The following is a 19,587-nucleotide window of genomic DNA, read 5'->3' as shown; positions in this document are numbered from 1 at the left end:
TCTGCAGAGCCATCCTACCCTCTAACAGATCCACACCTGCCCCCAGCTTGGTGTCATCTGCACAGTGACACTCTGTCCATGCAAAGCTAATCAAGGGCACGACAAGCCATGTCTTAGACAAGGAAGTCAGCCTCCCCTCTTACTTTTTCATGTCCTTGCAAACCAGCCATTCCACGTCCGGAAGCGGCGTGCCCTCTGCCAAGCACCGCACCGTCTGCCCGCCTGCAGAGCCGTGGTGATCATCCACGAGGTCTAAGATCAGGGCTGGAACTGGGAAGGAGTCAGGATTTTGTTAAAAAAAAAAGGGTATTCAGCAAGGTCTATGAAAAACAAAAGCAGTCTGAATTTTCCCAGCTAGGACTGGTGTTGTCTGGCTCAGTAACAGACCCAGACTCCTCCAGGAGGTCCTTCTCTCTTCTAGGACGGAGCAGAGCGCAAGCTGCAGCTATGGAAAGGAAGTGCTGTAGCTGTGCCACGTCCTCATGTCATACTAAAGGAGCTGGGGTCCTTGCTGTCAGCTGGAACAACTTAGGCAGGAGGATAAAGTTTCTTTTTGGCTCCAGGCCAGTGAAGAAGTGAAAGCCAGGACCAGGGTAGGAGAGCTCCGAGGACTCGGCACGCACACACTCCTCCAGACACCACAGCTCGTGCCTTTCTGATTTCACCAATGTGGGAGTGAATCAAGCCTTTGCTCTGTGCCTTGGTGGGCAAGGCTTTGGAGCTCCTTACCTTGTATTAGTAAGGAGAAGGTGTATCTTTTGCTCTCATCCTCATTTTCAGCAACCAAAGTGTAGTCTCCACTGTCCTCTTCCTTGGCCCGGATCAGCTTCAATACACTCTGAAACCTGCAGAAATGAGAGGCTTGTGTTGGCAGTTCCAAAACATGCAATCTGGGGCTGGGGAGATTACAGTGTAGTGAAATTTAGCATTTCTAGCATGCATTTAGCTGAAGTCATTACTCAAGTGGTCAAAAGCTACCAGCACACAGCTGAGAAACAAGTGAGCAGAGCTCTGCTCTGCAGGGATCTGACAAAACCTCTGATACAGCTGGAAATAGCTAAAAAGTGTGGGTGTGGAGAGCTGCTGGGGGGACTGAAGAGGCTGAGTGCTCTGAAACCAAGATGTCCATGGTTTGGAGAGGTTGGTGTTGTGAAGAGAACAAGAAGAGGCAGATGAGGCACTGCCCTTCAGAGGAGAAAACAAAGGATTTCATTTTGGTTGTCACTGAGGAAGAAGCAACAAAGTGAGGTGGAGAGAGCAGGAGCAGTGCCCAGGATTTTTGGGGGAGCAAAACTCCAAGTCAGCATGGGTCAGAAGGGCAGGTGTGGACCTGTTAGAGGTTAGGAGGGCTCTGCAGAGGGACCTTGCCAGGCTGGACAGATAGGCAGAGTCCAACAGGATGGCATTGAACAAGTCCAAGCACCAGGTGCTGCACTTTGGCCACAACAACCCCAGGCAGTGCTACAGGCTGGGGTCAGAGTGGCTGAGAGCAGCCAGGCAGAGAGGGACCTGGGGGTACTGGTTGATAGCAGGCTGAACATGAGCCAGCAGTGTGCCCAGGTGGCCAAGAAGGCCAATAGCATCCTGGCCTGCATCAGGAATACTGTGGCCAGCAGGAGCAGGGAAGTCTTTGTGCCCTGTACTCAGCACTGCTGAGGCCACACCTTGAGTCCTGTGTCCAGTTCTGGGCCCCTCAGTTTGGGAAGGACATTGAGAGACTTGAAGGTGTCCAGAGAAGGGCAACAAAGCTGGGGAGGGGTCTGGAGCAGAGCCCTGGGAGGAGAGGCTGAGGGAGCTGGGGGTGTGTACCTCGTTTCCTGGACTCTGTTGGAGCTAGTAACAATCTCAGTCAGGTTTTCAATCAGGGTCACATTATCCTTCAACCAGTACATCCTGGGTGCTGGGTATGCCTGCACATCCACCACAAAGTTTTTCACTTCGTGCAGATCCACAGCTTCCAGGGGGCTGAACTGAGGCTCCAGGTGAACAAAGCCTTTGTCTGGAAAAGAAGCAGCCTCATGTAAACAACACTGAGGGGGTTGGAAGCATGGCATTTTCCAACAGGGCCACTAACAGTCAGGCCATACCATGAACTGTGATCACCACTTTCTTGTTTTCCTTGACCTCCTTGGTTGCGTGCCGAGCGGTGCATTCGTAATCCCCCGTGTCCTTCACCGACGCCTCGGGAATGGTCAAGGTGTAAACCAGCTTCTGTGAGGGGACTTTGATGTCATCAAGCTTTATCAGACCTTTTTCTTTCTGTAGGTTGGAGGAGAGAAAACAGAAGGGTGAGGAGAGGAGAGGAGCGAGGGAGAGGAGCGAGGGAGAGGAGCGAGGGAGAGGAGCGAGGGAGAGGAGCGAGGGAGAGGAGCGAGGGAGAGGAGCGAGGGAGAGGAGCGAGGGAGAGGAGCGAGGGAGAGGAGCGAGGGAAAGGAAAAGAAGAGGAAGAGGAAGAGGAAGAGGAAGAGGAAGAGGAAGAGGAAGAGGAAGAGGAAGAGGAAGAGGAAGAGGTTTAAGTAATTGAGCTGAAAGCACACTGGTGAGGATCTTTACCATGAGGGTGGTGGAACACTGGAAGAGGTTGCCCAGGGAGGTGGTGGCAGCCTCATCCCTGGAGGTGTTTGCAGCCAAGCTGGATGTGGCTGTGAGCAACCTGCTGTGGTGTGAGGTGTCCCTGCCCATGGCAGGGGGGTTGGAACTGTCTGAGCCTTGAGGTCCCTTCCAACCCTGACAATTCTGTGACTCTATGCAGATGCCCAACACACTCCTAGACCTTTCTGTTTCCACAACATTTCTATCTTTTGGAATCAGCACAAGACCTGAGAGGCAGCATTCCTCCCTCAGAGGATGGACTTACGGTCATACCTCCCCTGGGGGTGTTCAAGGCCAGGCTGGATGAGGCCTTGAGCAGCTGAGTCTAGTTGAGAGGTGTCCCTGGGCATGGTGGGGAGGTTGGAGGAGATGAGCTCTGAGCTCCCTTCCAACCTGAGCCAGTCTGGGATTCTGTGATTCTGATTCTTGTCATGCTTTGCATACTTCCTAACAGCAAACTATAGCTACTGGTACTGACCTTTTCTTGTATTAACCTCAAAGCAAAAGAAATGACTTTGTTTTCCTCTCCTCACTCAGGGAGAAGCAGAATATTTCCCAGCCTCACCTTCTTCCCCAGGAAGGAACTGCAAATATTCATACCAAATAAAGCAAGAACAACAAAAAACAAGAGAGAGAGAGATATTTACCACTTTCCCAGGATAATTCCACTGTAAATTGACCACCTCATTGTCAAAGACCACACAGGTTACCACGATGGTCTCCCCTGTTTTGTACACAGTTTTAATAGCTTCAATTTCAACTGGCAGCTGGGAAGTAGCTGAGAGGAGAGAGAGGAACAGAGTCAGTGTTGAGAATTTCAAGGGGAGGCTTCTGCTTCACTTCTTTGTTATTCTATTCCATTTCTACTTCTACTTGTGAGGAAAGAGCTGGGCTGAACATTATCAAGCAGCTGAACAGGAGCCAGCAGTGTGCCCAGGTGGCCAAGAAAGCCAAAGGCATCCTGGCTGGGATCAGCAATGCTGTGTCCAGCAGCAGCAGGGAGGGGATTGTCCCCTGGCACTCAGCTCTGCTCAGGCCACACCTGCAGTGCTGTGGCCAGTTCTGGGCAGCTCAACACAAGAGAGATGTGGAGGTGCTGCAGCCAGGGCAGAGCAGGGCAAGGAAGCTGGGAAGGGCCTGGAGAAGAAATCTGATGGAGAGCAACTGAAGGAGCTGGGGCTGGTTAGTGTGGAACAGAGGAGGGTGAGGGGAGACCTCCTGGCTGTCTACAGCTCCCTGAAAGGAGGCTGTGGAGAGGCTGCTGCTGGTCTCTTCTCACAGAGTGACAGAACAAGAGGGAACAGCCTCAAGCTGCCACTGGGTAGGTTTAAACTGGACAGTAGGAAACATTTTTCAGGGCAATAGTGGTCAGGGATTGGACTGTGCTGGGCAGGGAGGTGGTGGAGTCCCCAAGGCTGGATGTGTTTGAAGGTGGTTTGGATGTGGTGCTTGGGGCTATGGTTTAGGGGTGAGCCTTGTAGGGTAGGGCTCATGGTTAGACTTGGTGGTCCTGAGGGGCTTTTCCAACCTGAGTGTTTCTGTGATTAACACTTATTCTATTTCCTTTCAATGAACACACACACCATTAAATACCTCTTAAAATATAGATGAGGAACTCATCAGACTTGAACTCCACGCCTCTAACCGTTGTTTTGCACGTGTAGGAGCCTGCAGGGAAATTCCCTATGAAGCCTTGCTTGCTGTCATAGAAAGCAAAGACAGCCTTGTCCAAACTGTTCATCAAGGTCACTTGAGCATTTGGGTCACTTGTCCTACAAGGGATGATGGTAGGGTCACCCTCTTCCACTAGGATGAACTGGTCTTCTGGTATAGAAGGAACAAAAGGCATGGCTGGGTCTGTGAAACAAACACACAAACAGAACAAGAGGTGATTTGACACTGTCTTACACCGTCCTGTGGCCTTCCAGTCTCTGAAGGGGGCTGCAAGAAAGCTGGGGAGGGACTTTTGAGGGTGTCAGGGAGTGATAGGACAGGGGGGAATGGATCCAAGCTGCAGGAGGGGAGATTTAGGTTAGACCTTAGGAAGAAGCTCTTCCCCATGAGGTGGTGAGAGCCTGGCACAGGGTTCACTTGGTGCAGCTCAAGAGCTGCCCCAAGTCTGTCTGTCCCTCTCCAGGGGTACAGTGGATTGCCCAGGTGGTACAGAGACACTTCAGGAGCTGCTCAGTTCCACACAAGCAAGCCCCTCGTGGTTCCTCCAGAATCACTGCATCGGATTCTCAGCTCTCATCACCTGGGAAATCTTTGGTGACCTTAGATTCTCACGCCAGAGCTGCCTGTGTCTTCCCTTTCAATTGGCCAGAAACATTCAGGGCTGTTTTGCCCAGGGAGGTGGTGGAAGCCTCATGCCTGGAGGTGTTTGCAGCCAGGCTAGATGTGGCTGTGAGCAACTTGCTGTAGTGTGAGGTGTCCCTGCCCATGGCAGGAGGTTGGAACTGGCTGAGCCTTGAGCTCCCTTCCAACCCTGACAATTCTGTGATCCTATGAAATCAGCTTCAAGTTTTCATGCTGAGCATCCCTGAAGCCACATTCCATCAAAAATAGTCCAAGGCACTTATCCTCATGCATTTCTCCCATGTCCAACATTACAGTTGGGAGGCACATTTAATTATGGTCACAGTGTGTGGTTTTCAAAACACAGTGTTTAAGTGGGGAAAGAACAAAACAAAACCAACCCAAAAGGCAAACAAACACCTGGTACTTTCATTTCTTCTAAAGCCAGCACAATGCCTGCCAGCTTCCCTAGCAGCCAATCCACAGCCTGAGCTTAAACCATGACTGCACACAAAGCCAACTTCACAAAGCACAGCCCTCAAATTATCTCCCTTTGGCCATTTGGAATAAACAAATAATCCCTGCCAGCCTGAAGCTTCTGTGCAAAGCTGTGTGTAATAAAATTGCATCAATAGCCATCCAAATCCCTCCAACAATAGGCTTTCTGCTGCACTGGCAGGCTCTTTGTAGCAGCATTCCAAACACAGCTCTCCATCCCAAGGATGCTGCCAGCTCCATGTATTCATTTCCCCCCCCCCCCCTGTAATTTAAAACAGGAACAGGATTCACCTACTTCTGGTTTTCAGTGAAAATAGGATGCTGTGGGAAGCCTCCACACCACCCTCCTTGGCTGAAGTGGGTCTGCTGCCACCCATTGCCCTTCTAATTCATTGCAGGAAACACGATTGGAAAGACAAAAGTTTATGTAGTGGGAAACAGAAACCCTGCCTGTAATTTGGAGACAAGGCTGTGATCCTGCCCTCGATGACATCTTGGTGGTTAGAGAGTGGAAAAAATTACAGGGTGGCTCTGCCCTGCTGAGCTGGGAGGCTTCTGACAACAAAACCAAAGAGCCTGCTGGAAGAAATCTTCCACCTCTTGTCTTGATATTCCTTCGCTGAGGGCAGTCACAAGGCTGCTCAACACCACCAGCACCTTCTGATGATTGGATTAGAGCTGTCTGGAAGCCAAGAAACACCTGCACAAGGCTGTTTAACACCACCAGCACCTTCTGAAGGGGGCTACAAGAAAGCTGGGGAGGGACTTTTGAGGGTGTCAGGGAGTGACAGGACTGGAGGGGATGGAGCAAAACTAGAAATGGGGAGATTCAGCTTGGATGCTAGGGAGAAGTTGTTCCCCATGAGGGTGGTGAGAGCCTGGTGCAGGTTGCCCAGGGAGGTGGTGGCAGCCTCCTGCCTGGAGGTGTTTGCAGCCAGGCTGGATGTGGCTGTGAGCAACCTGCTGTAGTGTGAGGTGTCCCTGCCCATGGCAGGGGGGCTTGGAACTGGCTGATCCCTGAGGTCCCTTCCAACCCTGACAATTCTGTGCTTCTATATCCCTAGATTCAGAAGTGCTGCTCTTGATTTACAGGTTAGGAAACAGCCCTTGGGGGTCGTTTCCCTGCCTCTGGTAGCCAATTGTCACCAACCAGACAGCTCTTCTGAACATCCACCGTTCAACTCTCCCATCCAGCCCTCGGGGTAAGGCTGTGGCACCCCTTGCTTACCAGGCACGTAGATGTAGATGTCCTTCCCTTCCACTTCCCCATCCTCCACTTGAGTGTGGTTGTAGTAGCACACATACAAGCCCGTGTGAGCCGCCGAGGCGTTTTCTACTTCAAGCACCGTCACGAAGAGGCCACTATTGTTTTCTTCATGCCTAATGTCTATCCTGTGACTTCCCTCGCTCACTGGGTACTGCCAGCTCACTTCGCTGTCTCCAGAGCACTTGAGTGTGAAATTGGAGCTGAGCTGCACCACCATTTCGTTCCTGTCGGGAACAATAGTCGGCAGAGGAAGCTGGCAGAGCGCTAGGAACGGTCCTGCAGGAAGACATGAATAAAGAGCGTGTGAACACACAGAACGGCCTCAGAAGAAAGCGGCGTGGCTCCGGAGTAGCTGCTCTGCAGACCACTTCAGACACGCCGCCGGAGCAGGCAATCGGCCCTCGTTGAAAGCCTGAGCTTTGCCCCAGCGACGGCAAACAGCTTCCCTTTGAAACGCGAGCGGCGGCCGCTTGCCGACCTGTGTTTGTCCAAACAAGAGGTGAAAGACAGAGGTGAGGTTAGAGGGGGTTCCCAATCCACACCTCAGCCTCCCAGCCCCAGATGCGGGGTGCGGAGCAGTGGATCCCGCAGCCTGGCTGCTGGGCTGTGGGCATCTGAAGAGTTCCTTACAGCGCTGGTCGGGAGGCCAGCAGCTCTGCCTGCCTTCCAGTGTGCTCACGACTGAAAGCTAGAAACCACTTCCCGAGACCAACAGCTGCATTCCACATCTGGCTTCCATTCCTGCAAAGGCCCAGAGCAAGAGGCTTGGACCAACAATTTCTGCATCAGGTCTACAAAAAATTGTGCATGGGGGCAAGGAGGCTGGGGAGGGGTCTGGAGCACAGCCCTGGGAGGAGAGGCTGAGGGAGCTGGGGTTGCTTAGCCTGGAGAAGAGGAGGCTCAGGGCAGACCTCATTGCTCTCTACAACTACCTGAAAGGAGGTTGTAGCCAGGAGGGGGTTGGTCTCTTCTCCCAGGCACCCAGCACCAGAACAAGAGGACACAGTCTCAAGCTGTGCCAGGAGAGGTTCAGGCTGGATGTTAGGAAGAAATTCTTCCCAGAGATTGGCCACTGGAATGTGCTGCCCAGGGAGGTGGTGGAGTCACCATCCCTGGAGGCATTCATAAAGGGATTGGATGTGGCACTTGGAGCCATGGTTTAGTTGTCAGGAGGAGCTAGGTATTAGGTAATAGGTTGGACTCGATGGTCTCTGAGGTCTTTTCCAACCTGGCTGATGGTTCTGTGATTCTATATTTGGCAGCCTGTGGCAAGCCCTGCCCTGCCCTCCCCTCCCAGCACCATTCGCTCGGCAGATGTCGGGAGGCTCGGCGGCAGCCCTGGCCAGCCTGGGGAGGTGGTGCAGCCTGGGGAGGTGGTGGTGCAGCGTGGGAGGATGTGGGCAGCCCACACAGGCAGCCTGGCCTGCACCATGCTGCTGCAGAAACCCCAGTGGGGCAGGGCTGGGAGAGTGGGAGGAAGGGAGGGAGGCTCACTTTCCCTGCACGGGCAGACAAACAGGGCAGGAGGTTACAGCAGCTGTGGGGGAGTCAGAGCAGCCAGCACAGGCTAAAGGCAAGAGTGCTGCCTTCTTGGAAGTTCTTGCCTTTGCCTACTGAGGGGCAGGGACAAAATGAGTCTCTAGCCAGCTGGCAGCCACTTGGCATTTGTTATTGTTGGCAGGATGGAAGCAAGCTGAGCTATGGATTTATGAAGGAATGGGGATGGAGAGGCTGAGAGGAGTGAGGGACATTACCTGTGAGAAAACAGCCCAGGATCAGGAGCGTCCGTGGGGAAATACCCATAGCTACCAACCCCTGGAACAGAAGGGAGGCAAGAGGCAGACAGTTAATGGTCTGACAACAGTATGAAGGTCTGCAGGATTGCTCTAGCAGGACAGTAACAGCCCAGCGACCCCAGCTGACTCCCACAGCCCCTTCAAACTCACACCACAGACCACTCACCCAGCACGAGGAGTGCAGCTAAGACCCCATCACCCCTTCTCCCCACTGGCAGGGTAAGAAGCCAAGTCCTGGTGCATCCCAACAAGCAGCTTCAGTGCTCACTGCAGCCCCCAGGACTGAGCCCTCAGAAGCAGCTCTGTGCAGAGGCAGTGCCCTCATAGGTGTGGGGGGAGGATCCAACAGCCTCATGCACTAAGTTCTGATCTTCTAGCTGCAAGCAGCTTCCATGGCAAGCAACAGCATAATTTAAAACTCCTTTTCTTACCCACAGCCAGGCCTGAGCGAGGCTCTTGCTCTGCCATTGTCCACATGTGTGTGTGTGTGTATATATAGCTTCCTAAGGACAATGCAGTACAATGGTGTTTACTGCTTATTTAGCAAGAACCCCCTTGATCAAGAGATGTGCTATTTAAAACACATGATGACATCTTCTAGTGCAATAAATCCATGGCAGACTGTAGGCCAGCAGAGCCTCCCTACTCTGGAGACTTTCAAGACCCATCTGGATGTGTTCCTGTGTGAGCTGTGCTGGATTCTGTGGTCCTGCTCTGGCTGGGGGGTTGGACTGGGTGATCTACAAAGGTCCCTTCCAACCCCTAACATAGAATCATAGAAGCACAGAAGTGTTAGGGGTGGAAGTGACCTCAAGGCTCAGCCAGTTCCAACCCCCCTGCCATGGGCAGGGACACCTCACACCACAGCAGGTTGCTCACAGCCACATCCAGCCTGGCTACAAACACCTCCAGGGATGAGGCTTCCACCACCTCCCTGGGCAACCTGTGCCAGGCTCTCACCACCCTCATGGGGAACAACTTCTTCCTGTGATCCCATGATCCACAGAGCATTTCTGCTCCCCCCAGCAGTGTGGGCAGTCATGGATCACAGGCCATGATTTCAGCATTCAAACACATACTCCTAAGGCATCCATCCTGCAGGGGCAACCATGGCAAGGAGATCGTGGCAGCTTTAGGCTGTGCCTAGGAAATTTTTTCCACAGATCTTGAACAGAAAGTGACAGAATGTGAACAAATTACTACTGGGTGGCAAAAGGAGAAAAATGATAAGGTCTGATTAATGCCATTGGAGAGGTGTAAGCCAACTTTCTCTCTCATCTTGACTCCTTCACTCTAGCAGGTATTAGCTTCTGGCTTTCTGCTGAGCTTGGCTGCATTGCTTTGCTGTGGCTGAGTATTAGCAAACAGCTCCCTCTGCTTCTCTTCTCTTGTCCCACATACAGGGGAGAGGGAAAGGAGCAAGGAGGGAGAAGCTGTTGGTAGCCCCCTGGCTTTGTCCAGGGGGGGTTCCTGTGCTGTTTGTAAGTTGCAAATCTGTGTAAATGTTGTCCATTTTGTACATATTCAACACATCTCACGTTTTAGATTGCAGTTCCAGAGCCCTGGAGCAGGCTGCCCAGGGGGGGTGTGGAGTCCTCCCTCTCTGGAGATACTCACAACCTGCCTGGATGTGTTCCTGTGTGACATGGTGCAGGTGATGGATGAGGCACTCAGTGCCATGGTTGAGTTGATGAGATGGTGTTGGGTGACAGGTTGGACTCGATGATCTCAAGGGTGATAGGTTGGACTCGATGATCTCAAAGGTCTCTTCCAACCTGGTTAATTCTGTATCCTGCTCTGGCAGGGAGGGGAGGGTTAGACTGGATGAGCTTTCAAGGTCCCTTCCAGCCCCTGGAATTCTCTCTGTGATTACTTCTGCCTGTAAACAGAGCTTCATTTGCTTTCCAACCGAGCTGGTCTGGCAATTTTTGGCCGGGGTGGGGATGGGGGGAGGCAGAATTTCAACCCACCCCAAGCATCTATGCAATTACTGTGCCACCTAACGATGTTTCTGCTTCAACACCCCCCCCAGCAGCCTGCTAGCTGATTTCCAGGGCAGAAGCTCCTACAACACCTGCTCCCATGGGAATCAATGGGGGTTTTGTTGGTGACTTTCACAGCAGCAGGACTTGGCCCAAAGCCGAGACAGATAACAAAAAGACGGCACGGAAGAACCTCTAATCTGAACCAGGGACCAAGGGATGGAATAAAGGATGATGTGTCAAGACAGGGACTGCTTTTCAAAGGTTCTGGAGAGTTCCTATTCACCCCCTGGTATTCAGCTGCTGATGCTGAGATAGAAAAGCACGTAGCTGCATTAGCTGCTAGCAATAGGCCTGTGCTGGCTGGGGGGTTCACAGGATGTTAGGGGTTGGAAGGGACCCCCAAAGATCATTGAATCCACCCCCCCCCCGACAGAGCAGGACCAGAGAATCCAGCACAGGTCACACAGGAACACATCCAGATGGGGCTGGGAAGGCTCCAGAGAAGGAGACTCCACAACCTCTCTGGGCAGCCTGCTCCAGGGCTCTGGGACCCTCACATTGAAGAATTTCCTCCTCATGTTGAGGTGGAACCTCCTGTGCTGCAGTTTCTATCCATTGCCCCTTGACTACAGCATGCCCAGGAGTGTTCTGAGGCTAGTCCCACTCTCCTCCTGCAGCCTGTGGAGCAGACAGCTCACCTTTGCACAACAGAAAGGGTTTGGCACTTAAATCAAACATACAGGTCTCAGAAGCAGGATTAAAAGACTCACAAACGACAAGCCTCAAAACCATGTGGAAACAACTTCAGGAACTCAGCTGGCAGCACTCCAGCAGGCACAAGGCGTTTTGCCTAGCTCCTCAATTAGCAATAATTGCCATTTGTTTAGGTGTTTGCCTCCCATTGATAACAGACTCTCAGATAACAAAGAAGTCTCTCAGTTTCAGCCTCCCTGCTCATTTTTATCACGTTCATATCCTCGATCTCCACACCCCACACACCCCCACCCCACACCCCCCCCCGGTAAAGCAACTCACTGTAAATCTTTAGAGACTTAGCATGGTTTGCTTAATTGATCTGATTCCTCACCTCCCAAGACCCACTAGACAGTGTTATCCCACTGTCTGCGAGGTTTCCTTCTGCCTTTTCTCTCTCTGAAAGGGCAGATCTCTGCTCCCTTTCCCCTTGTTTTTCCAGGCTATTCAGTGCAAGTGGTGCAGCACAGAAGGAGAGAAAACAAAGCCAGCTCATCTCCAGTACACCAGCCTGCAGCAGCGCCGCTGAGCTGTGACTTGCGCCCTTGCAGAGCTCTGTGGGTGCGAGGGGGGACGACTCTGCTGCTCGCTGTGGGCACAGGTGATGGCATTTCCCAAGCGACTCTTTGAATCTGCTGCCTTGCTCGGGCTGCCACAGAAGTCAGTAAGAGTTCCTCGGTCGACTGTTGCAGTCTTAAAACACCAAGGACTTCACTAAATTTGCATTTCCCGCCCGGCTCTCCTTTCACAACCCGGAGCTTTGATCTTCCCTCAGCGAGCCGTTAATCTCATCAAGACCTAGAGCAACACCTCCTCTCTGTGCAAGGCAGAATGGTGTAGAAAGGATTCACCTTCATCTCTATCCAAAGTGTATTTGGGCTGGATTTAGCTACATCATGCACCTGGCTTAAGCTTGCTGGAGGTCCTGTGACCTGGAGTGGAGGCTTAACACAGCTACAAATCCACATTTCTGGGCAAAAGAGACTTTCCTCATGGGATTCACCTTCATCCCTATCTAAAGTGTATTTGAACTGGTTTTAGGTACAGCATGCATCTGATTAAGGCTTGCTGGAGGTCCTATGACCAGCAGATCCTGGAAGCAAGGTTTAGCACGGGTACAAATCCACATTTCTGAGCAAAAGAGATTTTCCTCATAGGATTCACCTTCTTCTCTATCTAAACTGTATTTGAGCTGGTTTTAGGTGCATCATGCATCTGACTTAAGCTTGCAAGGATTCACCTTCTTCCCTATCCCAAATGCATTTGAGCTGGTTTTAGGTGCATCATGCATCTGACTTAAGCTTGCAAGGATTCACCTTCATCCCTATCCCAAATGCATTTGAGCTGGTTTTAGGTGCATCATGCATCTGACTTAAGCTTGCAAGGATTCACCTTCTTCCCTATCCCAGATGCATTTGAGCTGGTTTTAGGTGCATCATGCATCTGACATAAGCTTGCAAGGATTCACCTTCTTCCCTATCCCAAATGCATTTGAGCTGCTTTTAGGTGCATCATGCATCTGACATAAGCTTGCAAGGATTCACCTTCTTCCCTATCCCAAATGCATTTGAGCTGCTTTTAGGTGCATCATGCATCTGACTTTAGCTTGCAAGGATTCACTTTCATCCCTATCTCAAATGTATTTGAGCTGGTTTTAGGTGCATCATGCATCTGACATAAGCTTTGCTGGAGGTCCTGTGACCTGGAATTGAGGTTTAACACAGGTCCAAATCCCCATTTCTGGGCAAAAGAGACTTTCCTCATTCCCAGCACCCCAAGCAGGCACACCTATCATGGTTTTGATTATTCATGCTCACCTAATTTCTTGTACGCACTCATTTGTCTTTTATTTCTAACCTTCCTTGTGGAAAATCAGCCCTCTTTGTCCCAAACCACCCAAACCTCAGCCCTGAATAAATACACCAGGTTCAGTTCTTAACACTGCTCCATCAAACTACAGTGTCACAGAATCACCAAGGTTGGAAGAGACCTCAAAGATCATCAAGTCCAACCTGTCACCACCGACCTCATGACTAGACCATGGCACCAAGTGCCACGTCCAATCCCCTCTTGAACACCTCTACAGATGGTTTGACTTCACTGGAGCCAACAGATTGATGCCAGGTGAAGCCCAGTGTTGACAGCACACATGCAACACATTCAACCCAACCTTAATTCCTCACCTATCTTACACTTTGCTAGCAAAAACAGTAACGTGGGACTAAATAAGTGATGCCATGAAGGGCTTGCCAACCCCTCTGCAGGGAAGGCTGATGGCCCAAGGTGCCACAGTCATTGCATCTACTTTAACCACTGGGGTTTGAAAGGAGCTGGTTGAAATCCTGGTACCTCGCTTGTGTGCTTCAGTGATTAAAACAACCAAAGCCCAGACAAATACCATCTGAAGGACTGTTATCAGTGAGGAGTCAATCTTCCAAATACTCACTGCCAAGCTCGGGCTCCCTACCAAGAAAGGTCTCATTGACTGCACCACAGAAGGCGAAATAGAATCAACATCCAGAAAGCATCTGACAGAAACATGCACTCTGAAAATGATGCTAATCTTTGGTGATTTTCTACACGACCCAGACAGAGAGAACGGTAGAGGACCAAGAGGAGCCGACAGTATGTATATAATTCTTTTCGCACTGCTGCAAACCAAACAAAGGCCGCGTTCAAGACAGACCTCCCCATCTAGCAGAGGACTGGAAACTACCCGACCGATTTCCTGGCAGCCGCCCGGTCGCTGCAGTTCACCCTTTCGGCCACAGGATGGCAATGTTGATCCACACGAAAGGCAGCGAAGCCTGGCGCAGGAGGGCGGCCGCGCTAACCCCCACCGCAGGAGACGCAATCTGAGCTGCCTCCCCTACACCAACTTAAAACTCGCATCTCTTATCTTTTAATTTCACGCGAATTCGGCGGCTTAAAAATAAACAAATAAAGCCCAACTGGTCCCTATTCCTCGGTATTTACACAAGTGGTAGGACAGTAGTTGGATTACAGCTCTTGGCACGTCTTGATGTGATTATCCTTGTTATGAGAGGGCTGGGTAATTTCAGTGGTGATTTTGTCAGAGTGGCAGTCTGTCCTTCTGGGAAGACTGAATGTTTCCAGGAAGAGCTAAGGCCAGCCCGAGTAAAAGAGGGGAGCATTTCCTCCTTGTGGTATATGTCACTGGCTGGATGAAACACTTCCAACAGGACGCCCTGAAACTTCTCTCGGTTATCAATTCCGAAGCTTCAAACTCAGTTCTCCACGACAGCAGAGCTGCCCTTCAGTGCACAGCTGGCTCTGAAGGTTCCACTGGGGAAAGGCTCCAACAACAGCAACAGACAATTTCTCCAGTGATTAAGATTTGCATAGATATCCTCCGACAACAAAGCTTGGTCCAGGTCCCCTTCACCAGCGCTTGCACCCAGCACAGCCTGTGTGCAGGAGGCACTGTGCATCAAGACTAGCCCAGAGCTTCGGGCTCTGCAGGACACATGGTGATGGCTGCTACCTGATGAGCCTGACTAGCCCAAATTCTTCAGCCTAACCCTCAAGGGCAGACTCCACTGGTCTAGGGAGCTACAGGCTGGGGGGCATTTTGCAAAGTCTGTATTTCCCTGTTGATTCAGAGAGGATTTTTCCAGTCCCTCTCAACAAGCAGATTGATACTTCCAAGGACTACCTCTCAGTTAGGTTCTCAGGATCAAATCAAAGAATCCTCCAGATCCCAACTCAGAAGCACTGCGTGGAAAGACCAATAACCCATCTCTGCTCGGAGGCCAAGCTCTCGCAGGCTTCCCTTGGGTGCTCACGCAAAGCTTTGTTGGCTGCAAAGAGATGAGTCAAGCAGGAGAGCAAGGCAAGAGGGAGAGAAAGGATTTGTCTGCTTGCTTGCTTGCTTTTTCTGGCTTATCAGAATTCTTGCCACTATCAGGGAGAAGAAAGAGGGGAAAAAATAACCTCTCAGAAGTCATTCCTTGGTCTTTAAAACGAGCAAAGCAAGCATTTGGAGACCAATTGGTGTGTCTGGGAACACCCAGCAACGTCTGGGGTGTGCCAAACCTCTTTTCTCTGCCACACAGACACCGTGTCCAAATCCTAGCTCCATACCAAACTCTTGCAGAGAGATTTTGTTAAACTATTTCTTTCTTCCTGCTTTCTTGACACCTAATATATTGCTCTCATAGCCACATAGAGACTCAAGGAGCAAATAACAGCAAAGATGTGCACACACACACACACCCCCGTGCCCAGTGGCAGCCAGATTTGCACAACTCCTGGCCCTCGGTGCCTGGAAAGAAGTACCACAACAAGGGGGCTCGTTTTAAAGCAGTGGGAGAGTTGGTCTGCTTGTGGACTCCTTAAGTCCCAGTGCTTTGTGCAGTCTCTTTTTTTCCTTGAAGCTTTTTTTTCCCCCTCCCCTTCAAGTCCTGAGGTTGGCTAAACCACCGTTTAGGTCAGCGTCTTTCTAAAATGCTCTTTGTTGACCAGAAGCTAAAACCAAAGTCCCTTGCTGGGAGATCTTTCCCTGGCGTTTGTAAACCCAGAGGTAAAAGGCAGACCTCCACAGTCCAGATTTTGATCAGCCGAGGACGACAGAGGAAGCTTTGATGCTTGTCTCCTTGCTTTGATCCCATCTCTTGCCCCATCCACGGGCACAGAATTAAGATAGCCTAGGTGGGACCCCAGCTGGGCTATGTCTCGGCCCTGAGAGACGCCGAGGACAGCACAAGCCGCCCTTCTTTCCCGGTGCGCCCCGTCGGGGAGACAGCGAGCCGCCTACAGCCAGCCGGGGCTGGGGCTGGAGCTGGGGAGGGGTTGACGTTCACACTCTCCAGCTTCCATCAGGCTGCAGGCGCTTGCCAGACGCTGCCTGCCAGCGGGGAACCCGGGCGGCAGCCCCCGGGGAGTGGGAAAGCGGCGCTGCCGCGGCTGCCCCTCTGGCCGCGGCTCCACGGCGGGGCCCGACGGCGGGAGCTGCTGCGGATCAAAGGCAGCCCGGGACGCCGAGCAGAGGCAGAGAGATGGCAACTCCCAGACACATCGCTGTTTGTCTGGGAAACAATAGGAAAGCCTTTGCCAAGCCAGAGCGATTGTTTTTGTTCGATTTTGATGTTTCGGTTGTTTTGGTGTTTTTTTTTTAATAGGCGATAGCTAGGAAGGAGAAAATCAATGCAGAGGAGACGGAAAGGGGCAGAGCGAAGCCCTGTTTCCCTCCTGGGCTGGCTAATTCTGCTGGCTTTGCAGCCCGGGGCTTCTTCTCCAGTCCTCTCCGTCAGGCGAGGCACAGACCCCGTGGTCGTGGGGTCGGGACGAGGGTGGGAGTCTCGGGCGGGGAACAGACATGGTGCCCCGGCTTAGAGCTGTGGGACCACGGGGTAACGACTTGACGGATCCGTCAGTCCCCACACAGGCCGAGGCGATGCTCTGTCTGCCCGCGGAGCGCAGCCTCCGGTCCCGGAGGAGCGCCAGAGAGCTGGGACGTTTGCAAGAGACGCACCGAAAATGCTGTCGAGGGGCGCTGGAAACGAGCCCCCGGCGCGGGCTGGGGCCAGGGCATCGCCCCCGCTTCTGCCCCACAGCCGCCTCCCCGCCGGGACTCGGGCAAGCCCTGGGGCTGGCAGCTGTGCCCCCGGGGCTGCTGATGCTGCTGCCTCTGCCTCGCTCGGTCTGTCGCTGCTGGCTCCAGCAAAAGCTGTCCAAGTCCTGTTCTCTGGAACGGCTCCTGAGCTGCGGGTTCCGCGTCCAAAAATGTTGAGCAATGCCGCGGAGAGCCAAAAAGCCATTTCCTTCTTGCTCCTAGGACTTCTCCAGGGGACACCAGCCTGGTAGGGGCTGGCAAGTTTGCAGCCGTCTACGCTTGACAAAATCCAAAGGGTGGCCGCGAAGACTCCGCGCTCCCCCGGGGCAGGAGGAGGTGGGCTCCAGCGGTCCGGCGGGACGTGCGGCAGGGCTGTCGTTCCCGTTGCGAGAGGGGCTGTAAGCTGGAAAGGCTCCAGGTACTAGTCCTGCCTAAACTCAGCATCTTCCATTTGGCTGAGACGTGTAAAAGACGGGGCACTTAGGGATGGAGATCGGGTTGCCCTGGGGGGGTCTTGTGCGTGCTCCCGCCCGCAACCTCGGAGCATTTTAGGCTACCCGGTCAGGGGGAGCGAGGTAGGAAGGGGGATCTGAAGAGGGGAAGGTGGTGAAAAACAAAGGATGGGGGAAGGGACGGGAGAGCAGCGGGGGTGAAGGAGGCAAGGGATGTGAGAAGAGGGGGAGCCGATAACTTTGTCGGTGCGCGTCCCCCCCGGGCGGGCACCGTCGCTGCCCGCAGAGCCCCGGCGGGTCGCTCCCGCCCCCGCGGCAGGAATGCGGCGCGGTGGCCCCGCCGGCCCAATGTGTTTGTCATTAGTGCTGCCCGCGCTGCTCGCCGCCGCGCCCCGACGGCCCGCGGAGCGCCGGCTCACGGCTCCCCGCTCCCTTCCGCGGGGACTGCCAGCTCCAGCCGGCCCCGCCGGCCGCGTCCCGAGGGAAAGAGCCCCGCCGCCCAGATCAGAGCATCGCGAAAGAAAAACTAAAATAGAAGAAAACCAAAAATCCCAAATCAACAACAATTCAAAGGGGGGAAAAAAAAAAAAAAAAAAAACAACCCAAGGGAGAGAGAGAAAGAGAAAAAAGAAGATGGAGAAAAAATGGGGGGAAAAAATAAAAATATGGGGAAACTGCCTCCTACCTCTTACCTTCCCCTTTATAATCCGCAGCCCCAGTCCTGCAGATTGTAAAATATCCAAAATATGTCCACGTCTTTTGTGACTTTCCCCACTCAGCCGCGCTCTTTCCCTCCCGCTCGTCCTCCCTCCCGATCCGACTGTAATGGTCTCACAAACCGCGTCCCGTAATTGATTCAATGTTATAGTCCATCCTTCCAAAACTAATCATTTGCTTTAAGTAAATAGCTGTCAGGAAATGAAGCCCCCCTCCGGCCCCTTCAGAATAAGAGCAGCGCTGGCTCGCCCGGCGCCCCCAGCCCCGCGGCCGGAGGCGGGCGCGCCGGCGGGAGGCTCTTACGCAGGCAGGGGGGCCAGTCTCTGCCTCCAGATTTCACCAGCCTTGCAGGGGAGGGGGGAGGCTAGCCATATGGCAGGGGCGAGGGGGAGGAAAGGGGGAAGAGGGGAGTTTTGCACTGCAGGGGGAGAAAATTAAAAAATAAAAAAGGGGAAAAAAAAAAAAAAAAAGAAACAACCAAAAAAAAACTTTCCTGAAAACTCCGAACGCTCCCAATTTCATGAATGAGCCTTCCCTCCTCGCACCGTCCGAGGCGGTGGGTCGGGTGCTGGGCTCGGTGTCCACGAACACAGCCTGAGTTTATGGATGGGGAGTTTGATCTGGAAACGAATTTGCGGCTTCCTCGTGTCCTTTGTACACCACTGAGCTTGGGCTTGGGCTAGAGAGCTGGATGGACGGCCGTGAGCCAGCCAGGAGCAGGAGGCACTGAGAGAGAGGGGGAAAGACGAATCACTAACAGTTATGAATGAAAGGCACAACGAAAGGTAACTTTCGCCAGCAGCCAGAACCCCCAGACCCCGCTGCTCCGACGGGACCGGGAAAGCTCTTCTTTTTCTCTCTGCCTTCGCTTTGCCCAGGACAAACAAACCCCGGGACCAGCCACCCCGGGGGGCACAGCGAGGACCGGAGGTGCCCGCGGAGGCGAAGGCAGCGCACGTCCGAGTCCGTTCTATTTGAACACGCTTCAGACCCCCGCTTTGATCCCCGCCGGGGAATCAGCACCGAGTATCTCTGCTTTGTTGGCCCCCGCTATCTGCCGGCGATAAGGGGTGGCCGGGAGAGCTGCCCTCGCAGCCTTTTCTGCTGCGGAGAGAGGCGAGAGGAGCTGGCGGGGCGATGCGGCGGCCGCGGGAGAGGGGGCACTGCAACCCCAGGAAAGGAGCGGTGCGGGAGGACCCTGCCCGCTGCCAGTCTGCCAGCCCCCCGACCACCTCTCAAAGAGGTCACTGGCCCCAGAGGTGCGCCCTGGGGGTTCTCCCCCTTCCTCCTATCCCCAGTTCGGCCCTTCTACCCTGCACCTCTTATTTTTTTCCTTTTGGTATGAAACAAAAGTTTGTTCTCAGAGTCAAGCGCCAGGATTCGGCGGTTTTTTTTCTCTTTCCTAAGCGAAGCAGAATTAAGCCTCTGAAGCGAAGATGCCCCGAAGAAAGCGGCGGCAGAAACGAGAGCGAACCCCCGCGAAAAGCGCACGCCCAGGCTGAGGCGCCCCTGGCTGGGCTCACGGGGTCCCCGGCGGTGCTCCCGGCCCCTTGCGCGCCCTCCTCTAGAGCATCCTCGGCTCGGCTGAGTGCACAACCTCGCTATTGCTTCCACATGTTCCTCCAGGAAATCATCGGAGTCAGATCTGTGAGCAGCC

At 53.1% G+C, this 19,587-nt stretch overlaps 1 protein-coding gene and 1 long non-coding RNA gene across 4 annotated transcripts in view; one reads left to right on the top strand and one right to left on the bottom strand.

Moving 5' to 3' along the window:
• PDGFRA (platelet derived growth factor receptor alpha) overlaps positions 1–18,174 on the bottom strand; it is a 44,033-nt gene extending 25,859 nt beyond the window's left edge. For 2 of the 3 annotated variants that reach the window (XM_068137701.1, XM_068137703.1), the window contains exons 1-9: positions 17,906–18,173; positions 8,407–8,467; positions 6,614–6,928; positions 4,186–4,449; positions 3,240–3,370; positions 2,088–2,259; positions 1,810–1,999; positions 730–845; positions 144–270 (exon numbers count right to left, since the gene is read on the bottom strand). In XM_068137701.1, coding sequence (XP_067993802.1) covers positions 144–270; positions 730–845; positions 1,810–1,999; positions 2,088–2,259; positions 3,240–3,370; positions 4,186–4,449; positions 6,614–6,928; positions 8,407–8,455 — 1,364 coding nt within the window. In that variant the 5' untranslated portion in view covers positions 8,456–8,467; positions 17,906–18,173. Of the gene's footprint in view, positions 1–143; positions 271–729; positions 846–1,809; positions 2,000–2,087; positions 2,260–3,239; positions 3,371–4,185; positions 4,450–6,613; positions 6,929–8,406; positions 8,468–17,898 lie in introns of all 3 variants that reach the window. The other variant, XM_068137702.1, reaches the window with a different exon arrangement.
• Positions 18,175–18,346: 172 nt separating this feature from the next.
• On the top strand, positions 18,347–19,300 carry LOC137440920 (uncharacterized). The gene is made up of 2 exons (XR_010987253.1): positions 18,347–18,715; positions 18,809–19,300. It is a non-coding gene; the product is annotated as an uncharacterized lncRNA (long non-coding RNA).
• Positions 19,301–19,587: the final 287 nt, after the last annotated feature.

Source organism: Melanerpes formicivorus, unplaced genomic scaffold, assembly GCF_026170545.1.
Source record: "Melanerpes formicivorus ecotype bairdi unplaced genomic scaffold, bMelFor1.0.p_v2 SCAF_4, whole genome shotgun sequence".
In the NCBI taxonomy this organism is placed as follows: domain Eukaryota; kingdom Metazoa; phylum Chordata; class Aves; order Piciformes; family Picidae; genus Melanerpes; species Melanerpes formicivorus.
The sequence above is the reverse complement of the archived record's forward strand: the minus strand, read 5'-3'. Positions and strand labels throughout refer to the sequence as shown.